This window comes from Quercus suber, unplaced genomic scaffold (assembly GCF_002906115.3).
Source record: "Quercus suber isolate HL8 unplaced genomic scaffold, Cork oak 2.0 scaffold_530, whole genome shotgun sequence".
Lineage (NCBI taxonomy): Eukaryota > Viridiplantae > Streptophyta > Magnoliopsida > Fagales > Fagaceae > Quercus > Quercus suber.
Genome location: NW_027069979.1, coordinates 420,420 through 445,052, shown reverse-complemented (window position 1 = coordinate 445,052; position 24,633 = coordinate 420,420). Strand labels below are relative to the sequence as shown.

Genomic DNA, 24,633 nt, shown 5'->3' with positions numbered 1-24,633 from the left:
ACTAAAAATGTTTTCAGTGTTGACTGTAAAATAAGGGCAATAGGGCGTAAAATATTTTCCATTGTTATTTTCACTTCAAACCATTCCAGAGACGCACAAAGAGAGAAAGAAGGACTCACAGATGCGCAAACAGAGAAAGAGAGTGAGATCGCGTCGTTGAACCCACGATCGCGCCGGTCAGATCGCCATCCTCATCCCCTCCACGAGATGATGAATGCTCTATTCATCCAAGCACCACCAAGATTGCACACCAGCACCCCAGCACCGGCGAGATCGATCCACATCCAAGAGCTCTGATCCCTCCTCCATGAGCGCCAATCCACATCCATGAGCTTCGATCCCTCCTCCATGAGCTCCGATCCACATGACCCTCCCATGCCCTATCTCTCTCTTTCTCGATCTACCTCTCCCTTTCCCTCACTTGTCGATTACTCTCTCTTCCTCCTTCTCTCCATTTGACCGAGTTTTTGGTGTTAACAAATATTTTGTTCTGATTTTTGTTTGGTTTTGTTTTGATTTTTGTTTGTTTTAAGTTTTTATATTGAAATTTTCTATTATGAAATTTGTTGGGAAGCTGAGAAAATGTGAGAAACTAGTAGAAAAATAGCATTTTCAGAACACAATCAAACACTAGAAAATATTTCCCAAAGCATTTTTTGGAATACAACCAAACACTTGAAAATATTTTCCTTTCCTGAAAATATTTTCACCTGAAAATATTTTACACTCGGAAAATATTTTACATTCAACCAAATGCAGCCTTTGTGTACATTTTTCCTTCATATTTTGTTATCAAATAAATCTTATTGGAAAAGAAAAAAGAAAAAAGGAAAGGGAAAATTACACTTTACCACCTTAAACTATACCGTAGATTACACTTTGTACCCTAAACTTTTTAAATGTACATTTTGCACCCTCACGTTAAGTTTTTTTATTAACTTGGATAGAAATCTAAAGTTTAAGATGCAAAGTATAATCAATAGTATAGTTTAAGGTGGTAAAATATAATTTTTTTTTTTGTTTTTAGGGATTAAAAAGAGGAACAATTGAGTCTTTTCACGTAATGTCATACTTTTTTATTTAAGTTAATGACAAACTTAATGTTGGGGTGCAAAGTATAACAATAGTTATAATTTAAGATGCAAAATGTGCATTTAAAAAGTTTAAGGTGCTAAATATAATTTGAAGTATAATTTAGAACAATAAAATGTAATTCCAACTAATAAATAAATAAATAAATAAGTTAAAGAAATCATGCTTAAAGTGCCTGGATCAAACCATGAGCACAAGCCGAAAAAGAAGAAAATTAAGGCCCATTTCCACTTGCAGATAGTATGGGTTGCCATTGCCATATTTGAAAGTACTAGAAAATAGAAATACCCAAAAAAAAAAAAAAACTTTTGGCAGCACGTGTCTCGCTTACAAACACGGTCACATGCATTGTGCGTGATACCACCAGTAACAAGTAGAAACCCTAGCTCGCGCCGTGTTGGGGTTTAACTAAAGCTTTAAAAGCCATAGCTAGGGTTTAAGAGAAAATCTTCGATACACACACATTCTCTCTCTCTCTCTCTCTCCACCATTTTCTTTCATCTCTGAAAATATGGGTTTCTGGGGTAAGCCTTTTTCATCAATTTCCCTAATTCTATGAACTAATCATTTCTAGGCATTCTTTGTTTGTATGTATCTTTTATGTATTTGTGTGTGTGTGTGTGTGTGTGTTTTTTTTTTTCTGGTTTTGATTCTCAGGAATTGAAGTAAAACCTGGCAAAACATACCCTTATCACTCAGACAATGTTGAAGGAAAGCTTCACGTTACTCAGGTTCTGTTTAAAAAGTTTTGAAGTTTTTACAAATTGGGTATTTAAGCACGTGTCTCGCTTACAAACACGGTCACATGCATTGTGCGTGATACCACCAGTAACAAGTAGAAACCCTAGCTCGCGCCGTGTTGGGGTTTAACTAAAGCTTTAAAAGCCATAGCTAGGGTTTAAGAGAAAATCTTCGATACACACACATTCTCTCTCTCTCTCTCTCTCCACCATTTTCTTTCATCTCTGAAAATATGGGTTTCTGGGGTAAGCCTTTTTCATCAATTTCCCTAATTCTATGAACTAATCATTTCTAGGCATTCTTTGTTTGTATGTATCTTTTATGTATTTGTGTGTGTGTGTGTGTGTGTGTGTTTTTTTTTTCTGGTTTTGATTCTCAGGAATTGAAGTAAAACCTGGCAAAACATACCCTTATCACTCAGACAATGTTGAAGGAAAGCTTCACGTTACTCAGGTTCTGTTTAAAAAGTTTTGAAGTTTTTACAAATTGGGTATTTCCATTTGAACTATATACCTATAATTATTTGGTACAATTGACCCATCAATATTTTTGGGAATTTTAGAAATTTGTATATTGAACTGGGTGTTTGAGATTTTATAGTAAGAGTTTGTAAGTCAATTTTTGCTTGCTAATTTATGTTGTTTTGTGTGCAAATTCAGGCAACATTAGGCCTTGGCTCATCATCAGCTGAAAGGTGTATACTTCAGTGTCATGTAGGACACAAGAGCCCAATTTTCTTGTGTTCTTTGTTACCAGATAAGAACGAGACGTGCCCGTTAAGTCTTGAGTTTCAGAGTGATGATTTAGTAGCCTTCTCAGTGATTGGCCCTCGAAGCATTCATCTCTCTGGTTATTTTGTGGCCAATGAAGGAGATGGTGTTCTTGATGACTATGATTCGTATCCTTTTGATTGATTGTCTTGGAATTGATTTAAATGGAAGTTCTATTACTTTGCAGTTTTCATTGCAATTCTTCTTTTTTTTTTTTTTTTTCTTTGCCATGGTTTATATTCCCCTTACTACTATGTGAAGTGATTCTTTTGGGGAGGATATTGCTGACACAAACTCAGACGAATCATCTGAGTTTGATTCTGAAGACGGATATGAGGATGAGGATGATTTCATTGATGATGGTGATCTTGACATGTACAACCCTTCACATGTTCCAAATAGTGGAGGTAGGTTGACATTTTGAAAGACTGCTAACTTCTAAACTTCATTTTTCTTCTTCTTGCTACTTATCTGGTGTACATCCTGTGTAGTGTAGTCTATGTGCTATTTAATATTTTATGTTTCAATTAAATTAGCATATTCTTGGGATCCAGATGTGACTAACTTGAAAGAATTGGATTTCATATAAAAGGAAGCATCAAATTGAATGGAAATTTTTGAGAAAAAACTATTCTTTGATTTTTCAGTTCTTTAACATGGGAGGAGACTTTTCTAGAAGATTTTTATGTCTTGTGCACCAAAAGAATTATATAGGATTATCTGAAACTTTGGATATTGGTTAAGGTTGTGGTATCTCTGAGGATCAAATCATATCTAATAAAAAAATAAGAAGAGGTCAGGCGTGTGTGTGAGAGAGAGAGAGAGAGGGCTGGCTACCTGCTAATAAATTTGATAATTGCATAAAATTCAGACTCAAGCTGGGTCAAAATTCTCCCCAAATGCTGCTACAATTTGGCTCTGGTTAACCCCACCGACTCAAATCAACACAACTAATCTAATTTCGATTGGTTTGGCTTGCTTCTGCATCAAAGTATGGCAGACCTGATTATGTGGGCAGTGTCCAGGTTGAAATGACAGGTCACGAGGTTATATATACATAGAACGTAATTGGTTCTGATTTTTAAGTTGGTAAGCTGAACTTGAGAACGCAAGCTTATAAGAGTACCTTAATGAATGTTAAGCTTGGGTGGCCTTGTTGGTAGTAGCTATATTTTTATTCCTATGTTGTTATAATTATTAATAGTATCAGTGCTACTAGTAAGAGTTGTGTGGAAACTGAATTAACATATTATGGAAATTGTAGATGAAAAAATTAAAGAGTTGTCCCACTCCCCTTCTATAAGGAGTGCTTCATGTTGCGCTGTCTCTTTATCATTTGAAGGGGGCTGGTATTTTATTGATCTATAATTTAGGATGGGCTTCTGATGTCTGATGTCAGCGTATATGTGAGCATGCATGTGAGTGTTAGATTTTTTTGGAATTATCAATTATCCATGGTAGGTTTGGTTTTTATAACCTGACCCAACTTGCATCTTTATCAAATATCATGTACTCTAAGCCAATGTTGTAATATTTTTCACTGCATTAGCATAGTGGGGTTGAACTGCTTTTGTGATTATGTACTTTTTCCACATTGGTTTGTTGGTGACTCTTCAGTGTACAATACTTACAATCAAATAGTTATTAGTAAGTTATATATTGTACTTGATATTTGCTGTCTTTGACTTCTTTTTTTGTTTTTTCTTTTTATTGCAGTTGTAATAGAGGAAATAGTGGATGATGAGAAGGCTACAAATGGCAATGGCCAGCAAAAACGAAAAAAGAAGAATCGATCAAGTGATTCTGAGGACCATAGAGAATCTCAACAACAAATTGTTGTCAAGAGTCATAGTTCCCCTGTTTTGGAAAGTGAAGATGAAGATGGTTTTCCGGTTTCTACTGAGCATAAAAGCAACTTGAATATTCAGAAGCCTGAAGCAGAAGCAGAACAGATAGAAATGAAAGCATCTGAGAAAACCAAGAAGAAGAAGAAAACAAAAGATGGTGATCAAGCTACTGGCTTAAAAAGAAAGGTTGAAAGTGTAGACCAAGATGATCATCCAGAAAGGTGTGATGGATCCACCTATTTTCTGTTGCCATTGATACTTGCTTCTAATTGCTTCTTTTTTTTTCTTTTTGTTTTTTTTCTTTTTTTTCTTTTTTCCAGTTTTTTTCTTATTTTGGTCAGAACTTATGTTATTTTTTCAATACTTGATGCACTTGGTATATGGTAATGTAGCTTCAAAAACTTTTTTTCTCTCTTAATATTCATTCTGTGAGCTAATTATAAAAAATAAAAAAAGGTGTCCTGTGAGCTGGGAGGCCTTCGAAATAGTTAATTTAGTGTCTATATGCTAAGCCATTCCTAAAAACAATGTCAGGCAAAAGAAGAAAAACAAGAAGAAGCGAAAAGAACAGGCTAAAGAGGGAGAGGCTCTTGAATCTGGTAACAACACCGAAATCAATGTTCCTATTGAGGATGAAAAGCAACCTGAGTTAAAGAGGAGCTCCAATCTGAACCAAGCTTCACCTGTTGAGAATGATCATGATCATAAGCTATCTAACAAGAAGTGAGAACAGATTTCTCATTTTTTATTTGATGTATTTGCCTTTTAAGGACAGTTGAGTATATATCCTGTATGCTCAAACTGTGCCCTTGAACTTTTCTTGTACATCTTGTTAAATACATGCATTTACTCTATACTTTATCACAAAAAAAGAAAAAAAAAAAGAAAGAAAGAAAGAAAGAGAGATTTCTAATTGCTTATATTGTTGAAATTCATATAGTTTACATGTTATTTACATGAGTTTTGTCTGTACATTTGCACAGGAACCTTGGTGTTGATTTGGACAATGTTACTGGGAAAAATTCCTCGGAGGAGAAAAAAAAGAAGAAAAAGAAGAAGAAGTCAACAACTCAGGAGGTTGAAGGGAAAGCTACTGTGGATCAAACTGTTTCAGCTGTGGGAAATAAGGAGGTAGAGGAAAAGCAAAGCGAAGTCAAGTCATCTCAAGTGAGAACCTTTGCAAATGGGTTGGTTATTGAGGAGCTACAAATGGGCAAACCAGATGGAAAAAGAGCTTCTCCTGGAAAACAGGTTAGTCTTTGTTTAATACTGGTGGTCAAGTACCACATTTAAGCCTTGGCCCTTAACTTAAAAGATATTATGTTTCGACGGGAGTCATTTATATTTCCTTTTGGTTTACTAACTTTTGAATGTTTCTCATATTTAACAAAGTAAAGCATCCTGTGTATTAAAAATGTAAAATAGCATGAGGTCCAAAATTCGTCTAATAAACCCCAAAAAAAATCCGCATCAGTTTATGTATCCATTGTGCAAAATGGGATTTTGCTACATTGCTTGTGCAAATATACAAGTTATTATAGCTTATGCAAAACAATTTTGTATTGTTTCTTTGTGTTTCCCAAGGGTGAAGGAAAAGAGTAGATGGTGATTCTTCTATGTGAAGAGAGAAAAACAATTTTAAAAAAACATGAAAATTGATATTTAATGAAATAGTGTATAGAATAAATAATCAAATGTGGGTGTTTTGAAAAAATGGTTAGGTAAAATAAAAAAAGTAGATTCATATACTAAAAGAGATAAGAATTTTTGCACGAGCTGATGCGAATGCTCTAAAAGCCTTTATAGTAAGCTGTTAGATGGAGTTCCCATGGCCTGTAATTGCTAAGAAACTTTAGTGGGACGATATAAGGAGTTAAAATTCACAGCACTAATCACTCTAGTCAGCGTTATGCTCATCCAGTGCATGGTTTCAATGGGGCTTCAGCTTTTTTATTGTTTGGTCCTAGTCAGTAACGCGACACTATAAAATGAAATAAATTTTTGTGGTGTAGGCCTGTTGAACCTGGATTTTTATCTCTGGCTGTTGTGTTATCCAATGCATTATGACCATGAGTCTATATATAGATCTTTTTTTCCTCTCTTTTTTTATAAGCAACAAAACTTTATTTATGAAAGAAGAGGCCTGAGTATGCATGGAGTATACTATGGATATTGGTTAAAACACAATCAAGCTCTCAAGTCACAAATATGTATGAATAAAAGACATTCATAGAACATTAATCTAGATTTATTTGCAAGTTCTTGTAAACAGAGTAATATCCAATGAATTTTTCTCTTCTTTCAATTGACTGTAATTGTTTTATTTTCAGGTCAGTGTCCACTACATTGGCAAACTTAAAAGCAACGGCAAAATTTTTGACTCGAATGTGGGAAGGGCACCCTTTAAATTCCGTCTAGGTACTATAAAATTTGATATGACGAATGCCTGGAACTCAGGTTTGTTTTCTGTGGTAACAATTTTTTCTTTTGGTCTTGCAGGTATAGGACATGTTATTAAGGGATGGGATGTTGGTGTTAATGGTAATTTTCTGAAGGACTAAATCTTGATTCTACTTGTCTGTACATTTAATATCCTCTGCAAAGCAGCTTTTACATATTATTATTTATACTAAATCCTCAGGCATGCGTATTGGGGACAAAAGAAGACTCACTATTCCACCATCAATGGGGTATGCAACTGATCGAATAGTTTTGCTTTGCATTTGATTTTTTTTTTTAAAAACGTTTTGCTTTGCATTTTATTGTCTTGTTTCTTGTATGGTTCCACCTTTGGTGGGATGATACGTGTTGATGCACTCTTTCTGGCTCCTGTTTATTTTTGGTTCCAACAAGCAAGGGCCTCCCCCTACAAAGCTTTGGATGTCCCAATCAGGCATATTTATATAAATTCTTTTTATGCAGCTATGGAGCTAAAAGCGCAGGGAAGATACCACCAAATTCATGGCTCATGTTTGATGTAGAGTTGGTTGATGTTCGTTGATGATTGTTGGCTTTTGTGTTTTCCTTGCAAGTTTTTTGAGGTTCTTGCTTTCTGCAAAAATTAGAGGTTTGTTATCATGAGGATGTAAGATTACGAAAAAAATGGAACTGTTGTTTCAATCTGGGAACTGGTTGAGCAAAAATTTTGTTTGAAATTTCTAGTGTTTGAATTATATATTAATTACTTTACTCATAAAATGAGTTATAAAAATTATTATTTTGCGCAATATTTTCCAATTATACAATGTGCAATCAAAGTGCTCGTTGATGTGAGCTCACTTGGATTACGTGTAAGTGTGTGACATCCTCATTGAAATTTTTATATATAATGTTACTTGGTTTATACTTGTGAATCTTTTTTTTTTTTTTTTTTTTCGGAGGGAACATGAAACATTGTATTGGGAATGTGAATTTTGAAAGTATGTTAAGAGTAATGATATGTACTTAGGTTCTCCTGTCGTTGATCTACAAGGTTCTTGGAATAATAAGGAAGATAATGTTGCTAAAAATATAAGTTAAGTGTAATGATATGTACTTGAATAGACTACTATTATTACTATTTTCGTATATGTTTTAATAAGTATTACTGTTTACTAAAAAAAAAAAAAAGTGGAATGTTTATCTCACATTGGTTGTGTGTATTTAGCATTCACTGCTTATAACTCTAGTCTATAACTACAAAAGTTAAGTCATTTTGTAATTGTACTCTGGTTATGTAATGTATTATAAATCCAGTTTAAAACACTATTATTACTATTTTCATGTGTTCTAATAAGTATTATTATTTACTCAAAAAAGAATAGACTAGTTAATACATCAAGAATAGAGTTTGGTATATCAAAAAAATAAGGACAATTACATTAAATCTTAAATACAGTAGTTTTTCAAGCATATTCAGTTACTTGCAACAAAAAAATTTAGTAGGTTATGTTACAAAATTCCACTTCTGGCTAACTTGTTCTATTACTGCTACCTAAATGTTGCAAAGAGAGTGTAGCCACGGCTATTAGCTAGCCTCCGCTTAATGATGGGCGCTAACAAGACCGTCACTCTTCTCATCATACCACTTATTTTGGTGCTCTTATTCCCTCCCTTGTTAGCGGGTGGGATCATGGGCGACATCATAAGATATTAAGAGCCCATTCGGATTGCCCAAAACCTATAACTCATAACTCATATCTCTATCCTTACTATAACTCGAATATCTCCTAACAAAGTGAAAATTAGAAGAACTAAAGAAAAGGAGAAAATGAAAAGAATTGAAGTAAAGTGTAGCTTGAGCAGTCTGAAAATGAAAAAGAAATTGATTAAAGCCCAACAGCATTAACAATTTTCGGGTTTTGGATGATGAAAACTAAGTTATATAACTCAGTTTTCATTAATCCAATCACCCTCTAAGATTCTTCGGACAATCTTCATCTGAAGACAAAACACCCTCTTACAACAAATGAACCGTTCAGGTTTCCTTTTATACATTAAAAGGATCTAAAATGGAAATTATCCCACCCTCGAAGCTAAAACATTCATGACAAGCCGAAGCAACTAGCAGTGTTAAAATGGTAACAAAATTATTGTAGAGATTAGAGGAAAGAAAACAATGGCCTTCATCCACCAGAGGGTCAAATGTTGATTTTAATGCTCTCAATGTGGCAAATTAATGATAGTATTCATATTATAACTTCAAATAAGTTGAACCAGTATCTCTACCATTTCTTATATATCTAACAGTTGAGTGCTACATTTCATGGGGAAAAATCGGAGAAAATAGTATAGTAATGACTAATGTGACATTGAGATATTTCTAATATTGAAGTCTCAGGGGTTAAAACAAAAGGCCCACATGGGGGACCATCTACTAGAGGAAGCAAAAGGAGAGTCATGAAAACATTTGCATTAACAATAGACATATTCCTTATTAGTTATTAAACACTTACCGTCTACGCAATACCACATGAACCAATTAAAAAAAAAAAAAAACATTTGCATTAACAATAGACATATTCCTTATTAGTTATTAAACACTTACCGTCTACGCAATACCACATGAACCAATTAAAAAAAAAAAAAAAAAAAAGGTGTACGAAGTGCGCAAATTGCAATAGTAGTAATATACTAAAGTGTGCAATAGTAGTCATGCTATGTAATAGTAGTAATACTAAAAGTGAAATGATAGTAATGCTGAGTGTATTAAGATTTTCCATTATATAGCTTTTACTTCAACTTTCAGTTTTATCAATTCAGTCTTCTAACTTTCAATTTTTGTCAATTTGGTATTCCGTTAAACTTCAGTTACCTGCTGCCGTTAGACCCACTGAAACGACGCCGTTTTGCCCTTTTTTTTTCTTTTTTTTTTCTTTTTTTAATTCAGAATTAAAAGAAAATAAAATAAAATAAACTAAAAAAATAAAAAACATTAAGGGGAACGACATCATTGTTCCCCTTCCCTTGAATAAAACAAAACGAAGAAACCCAAATTCCTAACCCATTTAACTTTGAGAGAGAGAGAGAGAGAGAGAGAGAGAGAAAGAGAGAGAGAGAGAGCCGGTTTAAGAGAGAGAGAGAGAGAGAGAGACTGAGTTGAGGATTGAAATCACCAGCTACTCTCCTCGCCACTCCTCGCCATACCTTGCTACTCTGCTCGCCGTATAAACCACCACCACCCTCACTACTTTGCCTTGACTAAATCGGTGATGGAGTTCTGAATCAATGATGGGTGTACTCTGTAGCTCCAGCTCTGACCAAGTTTTGCATTTTCATTGAATTCTTTTTATTAAACACTTTACCCCTAAAACCAAATTCTGATTATAAAGATGAAGAATTGTCTCATCATCATCAAGAAAATGCAATTGATTTTTGTACTATACTTTTCACTACTACTGCAAAAGCCAAAGCAAGAAGGCAAAGACCAAGAAAGACCCAACTCTCACGAAACCAATTTGGTGATTAATGATTCTATTGCACCCACACCCAAAGAACTCAATCTTGTACTTCTTGGTCATATTCGAATACAAAATCCCCAATTCTGATCATTCCTTTGCTTCACTTTCTTGTCAAATAGCTCGTATATATACACCTCCGCTACTCCTTCCTTTCTCAGCAACGTGTTGATCCCCAATCTCAAATGCACCACAAGGTTCTTAAGATACATCTCGACATAAGCCGAATTAGCCTCGACCTTGCTCGCGTCAGCGTCGAAGCTCAGCCACCCAGTCTCAACCATGACTATCCCAGTCTCAACCATGACTATCGAAATATTCTCATAGGCGACAACAACCATGGCGCTAACCACCACGTCCACCATCATGTCAAAGAGGTTTTAGTACAAGACGCCCATGATCAACTTCGTCTCTCTCTCTATCTCAAAGTTAACGAGTTAGGAATTTGGGTTTCTTTGTTTTGTTTCAATGCAGGAGAAAGGGAGTGACGTCATCATTTCCCTTAATGTTTTCTTTTCTTTTTCTTTTTTCCCATATTTTTTTTTTTAATTTCAAATTATTAAAAAAAAAAAAGCGTCATTCCAATGAGTCTGACAGCAACTAGTATATGAAGTTTAATAAAGTACCGAATTGACAAAAATTAAAAAATAAAAGACTGAATTGACAAAACTGAAAATTAGAGAATTAAAATAAAAAAAATAAAAAAAAAAGTTTGAAGATCAGTTATGCATTTTTTCTTTAAAAAAAAAAAAAGCCCTCACGGAAATTTCATCCTTAGTAAAATAATGCAACCACCACAATCAAGTGGCAAAGTTGCACCTTTCATATAATAGGGTTCTGATCAACAAAATAGATTTTCCATAATAGACATACAAACCAGTCGACTATAATCTTCACTCTTGACAAAAGTTCTCAGCTTTACCCAACTGTTAAAATCCTCAGCTCTTAAAGAAGCTTAAAGTAACACAAAACTACACGTCCCATAAAACCAGATAATAAAGGAGCTTATTGACAGACGCTATGCTCCACAGTGACTCTGATAACCACCTCAGTATGGCTGCACGGGTGCTCTGAACTTCGATCCAGCATAGACAGCTGCGGGTCCAAGCTCTTCCTCTATCCTAAGAAGCTGATATCAAAGCACGATATTGGTTAACCCAATCATTTATTGTAACCGTAAAACATGCAGTGGGTGTACGAGAGACATTCAAGCAGCTAATAAATTTACTAAGAAAATAGAGAAGGAAAAAAAAACATTATTAGGGAACCAAGATTAGCACTATAGGAGTTCTTTATGGAGGCAAGGATTATGTTGATCAAGCAGAGAGAGAGAGAGACAGCAGTTAGGGCCCAAAACAACAATTTACCTGGTTGTATTTAGCAAGGCGTTCTGATCTGCAAGGAGCTCCAGTCTTGATCTGGCCCTGTTTAACAAATAGGGACATATATGCAGATCATATCAGCTCAAGCAATAACATTTATCAACTAATACTGCAAACATATAAAAACGAGATAATTCTTAAGTACCAGTACAAAGTCAAATCCAACAAACAAGAGACAATTCCTTCAAATCAAATTCTCCTCACACAAGCATCAATATTCACACAGGAAAAAACAAATAGCTACAACCTCCACACAAAAAAGAAACTAAATAGTTACAATGAAGAACTAGCCTAACACTTACCGTTGCCAATCCAACTGAAAGGTCTGCAATAAAGGTATCCTCGGTTTCACCACTACATTGAACAAAGAGACAACATCAGCAACAGAAATGCTAAAGCCAAGGTTTTTATTTTTTTGTGTGTTTTGGGGGGGGAAAGGTTGGAACATTGTGGACATGTCATACCTTCGGTGGCTTGCCATGACACCCCAACCAGCATGTTTAGACATTTTCACTGCTTCAATACTTTCTGTTACTGAACCAATTTGATTCACCTGAACAATCATAGACACAAGGGGAAAAAAAAAATTCCCGATTCAGTAACATGACCATCCAGATATTTCCTATACTGTTGCATAAAAAATAAAAAAAAGATATTTCCCATACTGTTGTTTTTGCACGTCTATGGCAAACTAATAGCTATCAACAAGTAATCCAAAAAATTAGGTAAAGCAATATATGGCAATAAAGAAATGACTACCAACATATTATCCTAAAACATCATCCACAGGGCAATCCTTAGATGCCCATCTAATTTAGAAGGTAATAAGTTCTACCTTCAACAGAAGGGCATTGCAGGTCTTCTCCCGAATTGCTTTTTCCACACGCTGCAGCAACAATGAACAAAAATAAGTTAAAAGACTGCCTCCCACTTTTTTTTCTTGACTTTGGACTAACAGATATTGCCTTTCAATACCTTGGGGTTTGTCACCAGAAGATCATCACCAACAATCTGCACATGCTGGCCAATTTCAGCTGTCAACTTGGCATAGTGTTCCCAGTCATCTTGATCAAATGGATCCTCAATGGACACAATTGGATAATCAGACACAAATGACTTGTAAACATTCTTCAAGCTGTCTCCAGATATTTTTTGTGATCCATCATTGTTCTGTAACAGAGATTCATTTATTCAGCTAACTTAATTGATGGTAAACTGAAGCAATCAATGTGCTCTAACCAAACTTTTTGATAATTCAATAGTTGGGGGAAGGAGGATTTGAACCCTAGGCATCTTTGTTGGAAATATAAGGAGGTGCCAGTTGAGCTACAAGGCTCTTGGCATGCTCCTAACCAAACTTATTTTGATCACACCCATAAAAATAGACACAGGAGTCTTTCAAATTTATGTCAAATCAAATACAAAAAATGGATCATAGGGAAAAATGCAACTTAAATTACCTCTTCCTTGAAATTCAAGTCATAGGTCTTATCCTTGCTATCATAGAATTCTGATGCAGCAACATCCATGCCAATAACAACCTGTCAGAAGAGGCAAGAAAAACGCATCAATATTGTATAATTTGCTTTGCTACAAGAGGAAATAATGAAGTAATAGTGATATAATAGATTCAAATAGATGAAATAACTAACCTTTCCTGTATATCCAGCTTTTGCAATAGCAGTCTTCAGCAATTCAAGACCCTCTTTGTTTTCCTGTCAATCAAAATCACAACATTATTTTATCCACGTTATACATGGTCTCTGACATGTGATAGATGAGGTGAAGCAAAATTGTTGTTAATTGAGGATGAACAGGTGAGAAATACAAAATTTAACTAGACAACAACAACCAAGCCTTAGTCAAAAAATTTGGGGTCGACTATGGATAAGGGGTTGCCAATTTTTTGCACTTAGCTATCAGCTATATGACCTGTTGATTTTACATTTTAAACAAAGACATAGAAGAGTATAATAGCAGTTTCACAAAACAGTTGTAACAGAGCCATTTGGCTTCTCACTTCCAAATAACATTTCCTGATAGGCTAACAGCACACTAAGAGCAACACTAACCTGAATATTAGGAGCAAAGCCACCTTCATCACCAACATTAGTGGCATCTTGCCCATACTTCTTCTTAATTACAGCCTGGACAGACAGACAGGCAAAAGCAAAATAAGCCCCCCCAGTCATGCCAATTTATTATTAAAAATTTGCACAGGAAATCAGGAATGAGAATAGTCACCTTCAGATGATGATATACTTCTACACCCATCTTCATGGCTTCCGTGAAAGAAGATGCCCCAACAGGAAGAATCATAAATTCCTACATAGAGAGACAGAGTAAGAACTTCAATTACAAAAGTTCATTAACTATTCATCATATACAAGCAATATCATCAAAATTACCTGCATAGCTAGTTTGTTGCCTGCATGGGAACCTCCATTGATAACATTGAAAGCAGGTACAGGAAGCACTAAGGTCTTGTTCCCAGCAAGATTGGCAATGTGCTGCAAGGTTAAAACACAACAAAAATGAACCACTCAGCATGCAGCTAAAATTAACAGGCTTGGTAACAGTGATCTTCAAAACCACCTATACCTGGTAAAGGGGGATCTTCTTCACCATAGCACCAGCTTTACAAACAGCGAGGGATACTGCCAATATAGCATTTGCACCAAGCTGGAAAATCAAGAGGGAAGAAACATCGATTAGCATGAAATTCATAGAGCGACAACAAATTTAAATAATGAGCTGCAATAAGACATACGTACATACATACATGTGTGTGTGTGTGTGTGTGTTATAGGTAGCTGCAATAAGACTTATTATAACCCACGAATTCTAATCACGATCATACCTTTTGCTTGCACCAACCCCATTCATTAACAGTTCCATCTAGCTCTTGTACCATGTAATTGTCAATTTTAGTCTGCTCTGTTGGGTCCTGTGAATCAGTAATAAAAAAATAACAGGTGCGAATGCATTAACAACTGTTCACTTTTCATGGGCTCCAAAGAAATTAAAACAAACTTTCATAAACATAATATTATCATACCTTGCCAAGCAAGGCAGGTCCAATGATTTTATTCACATTCTCCACTGCCTACACCATCAAGAAACCAAATCATCATTATTACTTTCACTGCACCCCACCAAAATCAAAGGGGAAACTAAAAACCAGTAAAGATACTGGATGAGAACAAAGACAGTCCAAATATAAAATAGCCAAATGAATATTAACAGCATAGAATCATTTCATTGCCATAGACATTACTAGCATACAAGATATCCACTGGGGAACACATACAATGATACACCCACATCAAGATTTTAGTTCCTGCCCTTAAAATCAATTTCCATAGAAAGCTTGTTCCATTTGCTTAGCGATAACATTGAGGCAATGATGATTTATCACATAATAAAAAGAAGGATCCTAGTTAATATCAGTCAAAGGAGCTTACAAATAATTACTTCAAAAGAAAAATGAAAGTAATGGAATACCTTGGAGACACCTTTACCAAGGTAGTCTTTTCCACCATCCCTCAACTCCAAGGCTTCATAGATACCTTTAAAACAACATCATATACAAATGACTTAGTAAACCACTGGTGTTAAACATCAAAACCCATCAAAACATATATTTATGCAAATAAACATGCATATCAATACACATGCACAGACACACACAAATAACAAAACTAAAACCATGCACTCAACAAAATCAAAAGCCTAAAATGCACCCCACAAATTTTTATTTTATTTTTTAAATTGAAGTAAAAAAAACTAAGTACATAATGATAGCAATCATAATAAAACAAAATAAAAAGCGATTTAAAAAAACAAAAAAAAAAAACACACACACACACACACACAAGCTTTTACTGTAGAAGCACCGCTTGCACACAGCAGCTCTAGCCAAAATCGGTGAACCTTTATGTTCAGGAACTTCAACACCAACATCAACCTGAAAATCAAATGCATATTCAGACTTTTTAATTCTCTTTCTAAAAGCACAAACATACTTTTTATTTTCAAATTTTCCTTTCTTTTCTCACATTTTTTTTCCACCAAACAAACAAAGAAAGTAAAGAAGAAAGTAAAGACGGTTACAAATGGATGAAAAACTCACTTCTACGGTGGGATTTCCACGGGCTATCGAAGATCTGACGGCCTTAATAAACTTGATCGTAGCCATTTTTCGATTCACACCAGGTTTGTTTGTCGTATCACACTTAAAAAACACACTCTCTCACAGCTTTAGTTTTATACAATATTTTTTTTCTTAAGAAAATGAAACTGTCGCAGTAGGTTTGTCTCTTCTGGGAGTCAATTTTATAGTCACGGCACGTGGTTTTCTACCACGGATTACAAAATCTACGCCGTTGATTGAAAAAGGTAGTTGTTATGTGTGCGGTTGAGATGGATTTTTCTTGGCATCACGCGAAGCTCGTCAAAGTTTACGTGGGCCCGGGGACTCATGACAGAAGAAAATTAAAAGTGAAAAGGAATAATATCAAGAATATGCTGCGCCGGTAAATATTTGGCCCCGTTTCGATAGATTCTAATTTACAAAACTTTTTATTACTATTATAAGTTTTATTGCATTTTTCTACTCTATTATATACTATTTTAGTTAATTTTTACTTTTATTTATAATATTTTAACAAAAATTTTCAACTTCAACAAAATAAATAATCCCAAACAGAATCTGGGGTGAAGTGTGTCAGGTGCTCAAGCGCATATGATAATTTCTTCTATTCCATTCTTTTTAACCAAATATTGCCTAAGAGTATTTCAAAAAAAAATTATTGCCTAAGAGTTCAACAAATTTTACATCACTTTTTTTTTTTTTTTTTTTCATTTGGATGTTATAGAGGCATAGATGATTTGAATTATTTAGTCTCAATTAGAAATGAGTTACAAAACTCTTAATCACAATATTTTATTTTGATTTTTGAGTGTGATAGGTCTATATATATATATATATATATATTGATGGGATAGCAAAAAAGTCATCTCCTATTCCCAGAAGGTCGTCCATGACATGTAGTTTTGCAAACAACTAGGCCATCTCCTATTCGTCCAGACTCTCTTCCCTGAGAGGTCGACAATTGGTAGATCCGTAATCAAGTCAAAAAGGTCGTCCACGGGTGAGCTGGACGACCAAAGAACAGCATGACAAAGGGTCGTCCATAAGCATTGCACATGGACGACCATACGATACTTAGCAGTTTTGAAGCGGTTAATCAACCGGTGCTATCCCGTCAATTTCTCCCAAATATGTAACTTCTAGCAGCGGTTATGACCGTTAAAGAAGTTACATCCGGATTCCACAAATCTGGGGGAAGTTATTGAACCAAATAACCGCCCCAAAGTACCCTATATAAGGACCGGTCCGAATTATGTAAAGGTATGATATTCTGAAATCTTGACACACAATACAGTTAGAATTCCAGACAAAGGAAGGCACTAACTTCACCATCGGAGGATATTTGACCGGTCCACCCCGGTCATCCTTTGATCTTTTTCTTCTTTTACAGGCCTCTACGAGCGTCGTAGCCCACCGAAGCCGAAGTGTTCAACCAAACTGATTTTATCCAACATCATATATATATATTTTAATTTTGGTCTATGCTCTATGATAAGCTTCTTTTTTTTTTTTTTTACAAAGTTCTATGGTAAGTTAATATTTTAATTTGTTGTTAAAATATTTTAAAATTTTGTTTTTCTTATAGGATCCGTTTGGATACAACTTATTGTTGCTTATTATTGTTGAAAATTAATTGTTGCTAAAAATACTATAACATAATAAACTAAAAAAAAGTTTAATAACATAATAAAATTTTACAATACTTTTATAATACTTTTTATTTTATTTCATTGATAAGATAAGGGTTTTTTCAAAAAGAAATTAATAAGATAAGTTGAATCCTATCAATTATGAAAAGCAACAAAAATATTGTGAAATTTTAACAATCGTAATGACTATAAGCCGACAGTTTGAAAAGTGGAATTTAACTAGAATATTAATAACTTTTAGAAAGGAGTGCTGTGTAGGCGCACTCGGTTTTGATAATCAGGGGCTAATTCGATCAGTTTGATGGTTTTTATCTTGTTATTTGATGGTTTTCGCGTCGATTCATAAATCACGTTTTATGTTTTCTTTTTTTTCTTTTTTTTTTCTTCCTCTTCTTTTCCTTGGCCTATTTAAAATTGGTTAAAAATAAGTTAATTTTTTATTAAATCTATTCTACTATACTCATCCTCCTTTTCCCTCAATTCAAATGAATTATGAGAATTGGCTTTTTTATTTTCCTTTGATAAATATAAATAAAAAATCATGATGGTTTTAGAGAAAGGAAAAACTGACATTTACCTATTTTTTCCTTTAATAAAAGTGTTACTGAAGAAATAAGTTTATTAATAATAATAGTATAATTTGCTCCTAATTTATAAAATATGCAGCAAAATGTATTATTTTGAAATTATTTAGTAAAATACTCTTATTTTTAAAACTCAATTTTAATAAAATCAAGTTATAGGTGAAAGTGAAACTCGACGTTAGAAATGTCGAGTTCTATGCATATTTTGCAACTTAAAAATATGCATAAAACTCAATTTTGAAAATATCAAGTTTTACACATAACTTAATTTTGTTAAAATTGAATTTAAAAAACATTGACATTTTGCTAAATAATTTCAAAACATGGACATTTTGTTACATAGTTTATAAATTAGAAACAAATACCCATTTTTCCATGCAATATAGCTCGGCCCCAACTTCTCCATATATAGTTTTCATGAGGAACAAAATTGAGGGTTTAACCTATTGGATAATTTTGCTACTCACAATATCAAACTATGTAGGAATTGTCTAACCCTGTAGAGTTTCCACTCATAATTCTTATATCTCCCTTTCTAGGAAATTTTTAGAGTTTCCACTCATAATTCTTATATCTCCCTTTCTAGGAAAATGGTTAGAATTACTTACATAATATGTATAAACTGTGATCCCAATAACTAGAACCCACATCCCCTACTACCCTAAGTATTTAAAATTTTAGAGAGGTACCAACTTGCCTAGATAGGTGGTGGTGAAGTACCCCACTATCAAAATCTTGACAAGTATAAATCTCATTTAGTGCTAGCCAATTAGGCGTCCTTGTGGGTTAACATTAGTATAAAATCTAAATATTATATATATATATATATATACCCACACATTGATCCCACCACTTCGTAAAATGTTTACTGCATAGAAAACATGATGTTCTATGGTATTCACTTTTCAATAATTATACCCACACTTTTAATGTTTGACAACACTCATCGACTGTATATAGCAGCACACACAAACTAATTAGTAATTAGCACTAGTTTTAGTATACGTGCAAGTCATGTTAAAAAAAAAAAAAACCCGAAAATATTCATAGTAAACAACATTGTAATTCTATCATTACTTACTTGAATTAAAAGCTAACAGAAGACAACAATATTGTTTTAAAGGAAAAAATAAATCTTTCATTGGAATATGATTGAAGTAGTGGTGTCGTCTAAAGATTAAATTACATGGCTTGAGCATGAGACAAATATGATTCAAGATAATGTTTATACACTTTAGTGAAAGACTAATGGCCTGTTTGGATGTTTAAAAATAGAGGGGGAGTAGAGTAGAGGGAGGGAGAGTAATCTAATTACCTTATTTGGAAGTTTTTTAAGAAATGAGGGGGAGGAGTTTGGAGGGGTTTGGAGGGGTTTCAACTTCCTCTAGCCCCCATTTACATAAACTATTGACTAAGTAAATTACCTAATTTACCCTTATTATATTAACAAAATTACACAAAGGGAAAAGCTAATTACTCCCTTCCCCCTTACTAATTTTAAAAACATCCAAACAAAGTAGAGAGGAATCATTCTCCTCTACTCTCCTCCCCACTACTCCCCTCCCCTCTACTCCCCTCTACTCTCCTCCCTCTCTAAACTTCCAAACAAGCCATAAAGAGAATCACTCTTTTTTGTGTTGGATTTTCATGTCAATTTTCTATTCTTCTTCTTCTTACTCCCTAAAATAGAATAAGAGAACATGATACTACAAAATATTGACCAAAACTTGTAACTAAAATGAAGTCACCCACCAAAAACTAAATAAAATAAATGCAAAGTCACTAGGATACCCCCGAAAATTTTGGTTAACACTTGTATAATCTATATGAGAGGATCCAAATATAATTCAAATTTACCATCAGAATTCAAAAATAGAATTATCAACTTAATCCCTTATCAGTATCTCCACATAAGATAACCTCTAATTACCAAAATCTTTTAACCATTGTTTTTTATAAAAAAACCCTGGCCTAATATGTTGAAAAGAAAATACATTTGTTTCATTGATCAATGTACAAAACAGGTTCAATAAAATTAAAAAAAATGCAAAACAGGTAACACGTAACCTGTTACCTGTCACAAAGTGTTTATAACCTACCTTTTAATGGTACCTATGGGAATTTCACCTTTTCCTTATGCTAAAGCTCATTAAGTATGTGTTTCCATTGGATTGTAAGACCAACTATCACGAAACAACCACAAAAAATCGAATAAGAACTTTTGGAGGTGCTTTTTATCATGATATGATATTATTCAATGCATTTATAGTTTATATTAATAGTATAAGAAAAAGTTATTATACCTTTTGAGCTTCTGATATCCAAGAAGCCATTAGGATTGTGAGAAATGCTGCGGATAGATGTGCATGGCCATGGTTTTATAAATTGGTTTTCTACTTTTCTGTTATTCTCTCACTACCATGCTTTTGTAAATTTGTTCTCTAGATTGCACACTACAAATTTCTTTTGTGGCTCAATATCAATTCGATGGCCTTTCAAACGAAAACTTCTAGCAGAGCAGGAAGTATTAGAAAATAGATTTCCTTCTATTGCAGGCAGCAAAATTTTAGGAAAAAGCACTCAGACAAAGTTAATTAGTTATATATAGTACATTTTTGGAATACGAGTTTGACAAACTTACAAATTTACAATAAATAGTGAAATGATTTGCTTCCATATTTATAATATCTCTACAAATTTACATGTGATTTGAATTTGCAGATTACATTTAATTTGAATTTTCAGATTACACGATAGTATCATATCAATCTCCATGAGATAATGATTGGCTTGACTGAGGATTATTTGCTGATAGAGTTTGAATTTTGAAACAGTCTGGTTTGAATTTGTGTTTTAGCTGTAATTGCAGGAGAGGGAGAGGATAAGGCTAAGAATGAGGTTGTTTCAATACATAATGCCTCTACTAAATGTGCACTAGAAGCATAATACTATGATTCATATTGGAGTGCGCGCCCCCCCCCCCCCCCCCCCCAAAGGTAATCTAGCTCAGAATGCATGTATCACGTGGATGAACCATAAAATAAATCTCTTTAAAAGCAATCATATAATTTAAGTCTTTAAGTACATTTTAGAGATTTGGGGGGAAAAACAAGTCGATCCTTGCCTCGCAGCACAAGTTCAACACAGTACACCAAAATCTATTAGAAGCCTCAAAAACAAGACAACAGAGAATTGGTAAACCGAAGGCAATGAAATGAGATGCTAGACTTACCAGAGAAGAAAAATCTATTTAAAAGAATCTCATATTTCTTTGTTCCTCTATAGAGGCAAAGAAGCAAGAGGAGAGAGTTAGTCCCAAGGCACAGAACAGGACAAAAGCCCCAAAAAGTATCCAAGGTATCAAATGCATACTTATATATAACTAATCAACCTTCAATGTTGAGCATTACCTTCATCAAGTTCAAAAACCAAACACATTTGATTTGAATTCTTCTTGATCATCTATATATGGCAGAACAAAGGCAACCATTTCGCTTTCGGCTCCCCTGGCTATCAACACCTGCTGCTCCAGCCCCACGCCCAGCTACTCAATCACAACCCCCTCGTCCTCCAGTTCAAACACAAACATCTACACAGCCAACCACAACTGTCCCCTCTCAGAGACCACCATTTAGGCCTGCAGGGATAGCCCCAGCACCCCAAGTCACTTCCCAAGCTCAAGCACCTCAAAGAACTGAACCCCAGCAACCATCACAATCTCGTGCAACCACCCAACCCCAAGTCACTTCCCAACCAGCATCAACACCATCTCGTTCAACAACACAAACTCAAGCTGCTGTGCCACCACCATCTCGTGCAACCACCCAACCCCAAGTCACTTCCCAACCAACATCAACACCATCTCGTTCAACAACACAAGCTCAAGCTGCTGTGCCACCACCATCTCGTCCAACCACCCAACCCCAAGTCACTTCCCAACCAGCATCAACACCATCTCGTTCAACAACACAAGCTCAAGCTGCTGTGCCACCACCATCTCGTGCAACCACCCAACCCCAAGTCACTTCCCAACCAGCATCATCACCACCTCGTTCAACAACACAAACTCAAGCTGCTGTGCCACCACCATCTCGTGCAACCACCCAACCCCAAGTCACTTCCCAACCAGCATCATCACCACCTAGTTCAACAACACAAACTCAAGCTATTGTGCCACCACCATCTCGTGCAACCACCCAACCCCAAGTCACTTCCCAACCAGCATCATCACCATCTCGTTCAACAACACAAACTCAAGCTGCTGTGCCACCACCATCTCGTGCTACCAACGGGTCTCGGATCACTTCTCAACCAGCATCACCATCCCGCACAACAAATCAAACCCGGAATGTAGCATCTCTGCCTTCATCACCATCACGGGCAGCACCTCAATCACGAGCTTACTCTGTGCCCCCATCACCATCTCGCACATCTCAAACACAACCAGCATCGCAGACAGACCCCCAGCCTGAGGCTCCACCTCGTTTGTCCTCTCAACCTGCTGGCCGAACAACATCACAACCTTCTTCTCCATCTCTCACAACCACTCAGGCACAACCAACTGGTACAACAGATTCACAACCTAAAATTCAAGAAAGCTCTCAGCCTACTCCCACTTCTACTCAATCTCCGTCTCTCATGACCACTCAGGTACAACCAACAGGTCCAACAGATTCACAACCTACAATTCAAAAAGCCTCTCAGCCTACTCCCACTTCTACTCAATCCCCATCATCTGTATCTGAGCAAGAGCCAAAGCCAGTAGTTGTGTCTCAGCCACCATCACAGGAACCTCAACCAAAGGCACAAGTTCCATCTGAAACTATTTCCAAACCCCAGAACCATACACCAATTGAAACCTCTTCTCAACCTGATGGAGTGGCAACACAGCCTACAAAAGTTTCCCCAGCTTCTATAGAAGCCACAGAAACACTTGCTCCAACCAAGAAATTAGATTCTAAGCCCCTCCCAGAGAAAGAGTCAGAGGAAAGTCAAGTTGGGAAGAAAGTAGTGCAAGAAAAAATTGAAGAAGAAAAGAAAAGTGGACCAGCTTATGAAGAACCAGCGAAGAGAACAATCGCTGAGCTTGTTAGTTCAGCAACAGCTGGTTTAGAAACACAGGCTAAAGACCTACAAAGTTTTGTATTTCAAGCTAAACATAAGCAGCATGAGGAGAGGGAAGAAACTTTTGAGAGAAAGGAAACAGTTGTGACCACCAGCTCTAATGCAAAACAGATCAAAACTTCGAGTTCAGTGCATCCAAAGGGCAGGCACACATCAATCAGATCAACAACACAAAAGCCGAGTGCCATCTCCAGTGGGGGACAAGTTCCTCCATTCCATGAAGAGGTCACAAAAGATATTTCCAGATTTGTTCAAAAACTAGCCAGTGGCCATCAGATGGATGAAAATCCAGTTAGTATCATAACCTTAACTGGTGAAAACAGAGGAGCAACAATGCACTTAAGCTCAGAGCTGGCCGAAAAAGAAGAAGCTGTCCACATTCACCGGGGTTATAAGCTCAACCCAGACGAGAGCATCAATGACACTACTGATATAGAGGGAAGCTCCAAGGACAAAGTGTCCAAAGAGAATTTTCCATCATGGCTACATGTGAATAGCAATGTACAGAGTATCAATAACTCAATTGTGTCTGACACTTCTTTCACAGCAAGGAGTCCTGGTGTTCATTGTGCTCTATCTCTTGATCAAGCAGACTCAAATGGTAAACCGAAACTTCTTGAAACACGCAAGGCTGAGTTCAATGTCACCCCGGCTGAGAAGCACACATATGAGCCTACCGTTAAAAGACGGTGCCTCAGAGGCCTTTTCATGGAATCTAGTGACTCAGACCCAGATAATCCTGAAAAGCCTCGTCGTCATGGTTGCCGGTATAGTTGTGGGGATCAGAAGAACAAAGAGAAAGACATTGGAGTTCAATGATCAAGTGAATTACAACAATCTCATATTATCTACTTACAGACATAAATAATATATATATATATATATATATTTGTATAAAGAATAATACAATATATGTTTGTCACGTATTGCTAATCTAAGGATGCTCTATCATCCACCTTGTCAAAAAATATATATGCCGTGTACTGTGATTAGCATTTCTAATATTAAGAATGTATAGCACAATATTTAATTTGCATTGTTCTGTGACTCCGAACTAGAATTCTCTCCTCTTGCTTCTTTGAGACTCTGTCTTTGCCCCTACATTTAAGTTTTCCACCCACTTCAAATGCCTTTTGAGTTATTTGAATTTTACACCTCAAAATTTGGTTTCATTAGCAATTCGCTACTCCGGTTGGTTTTTGCAGTCAAGTGACACATCATTGCGCACTGCGCTGATGTCTTTTGTTTTTGCCAAATCAGCCCATACGACTCAGTTTTGCCCAAAGTGAAATCACAAATCTCAAGCTTAATTTCAACCAAAGTAAGATAAAAAAAAACACCGTATCAACTATCAA

At 35.5% G+C, this 24,633-nt stretch overlaps 3 protein-coding genes across 3 annotated transcripts; 2 read left to right on the top strand and 1 right to left on the bottom strand.

Annotated features, from left to right (window-relative positions):
* Positions 1 to 1,937: 1,937 nt before the first annotated feature.
* LOC112026528 (peptidyl-prolyl cis-trans isomerase FKBP53) lies at positions 1,938 to 7,737 on the top strand. Its single transcript, XM_065763893.1, has 11 exons — positions 1,938 to 2,078; positions 2,213 to 2,286; positions 2,493 to 2,731; positions 2,865 to 3,010; positions 4,320 to 4,671; positions 4,985 to 5,173; positions 5,434 to 5,701; positions 6,781 to 6,868; positions 6,950 to 6,991; positions 7,092 to 7,140; positions 7,373 to 7,737. The coding sequence occupies exons 1-11, from the start codon at positions 2,066 to 2,068 to the stop codon at positions 7,449 to 7,451; spliced, it is 1,539 nt and encodes a 512-aa protein (XP_065619965.1). The 5' UTR covers positions 1,938 to 2,065; the 3' UTR covers positions 7,452 to 7,737.
* A 3,423-nt stretch (positions 7,738 to 11,160) lies between these two features.
* Positions 11,161 to 16,092, bottom strand: LOC112026509 (enolase). Its single transcript, XM_065763883.1, has 17 exons — positions 15,901 to 16,092; positions 15,655 to 15,735; positions 15,273 to 15,339; positions 14,827 to 14,874; positions 14,629 to 14,715; positions 14,370 to 14,450; positions 14,177 to 14,278; positions 14,013 to 14,093; positions 13,841 to 13,915; positions 13,421 to 13,483; positions 13,229 to 13,309; positions 12,744 to 12,938; positions 12,604 to 12,654; positions 12,233 to 12,321; positions 12,071 to 12,122; positions 11,754 to 11,810; positions 11,161 to 11,515 (listed from the first exon to the last, which is right to left on the bottom strand). The coding sequence occupies exons 2-17, from the start codon at positions 15,729 to 15,731 to the stop codon at positions 11,435 to 11,437; spliced, it is 1,287 nt and encodes a 428-aa protein (XP_065619955.1). The 5' UTR covers positions 15,732 to 15,735; positions 15,901 to 16,092; the 3' UTR covers positions 11,161 to 11,434.
* Positions 16,093 to 21,376: 5,284 nt separating this feature from the next.
* On the top strand, positions 21,377 to 24,315 carry LOC136063459 (flocculation protein FLO11-like). The gene has a single exon (XM_065763897.1). The coding sequence runs from the start codon at positions 21,623 to 21,625 to the stop codon at positions 24,095 to 24,097; it is 2,475 nt and encodes an 824-aa protein (XP_065619969.1). The 5' UTR covers positions 21,377 to 21,622; the 3' UTR covers positions 24,098 to 24,315.
* Positions 24,316 to 24,633: the final 318 nt, after the last annotated feature.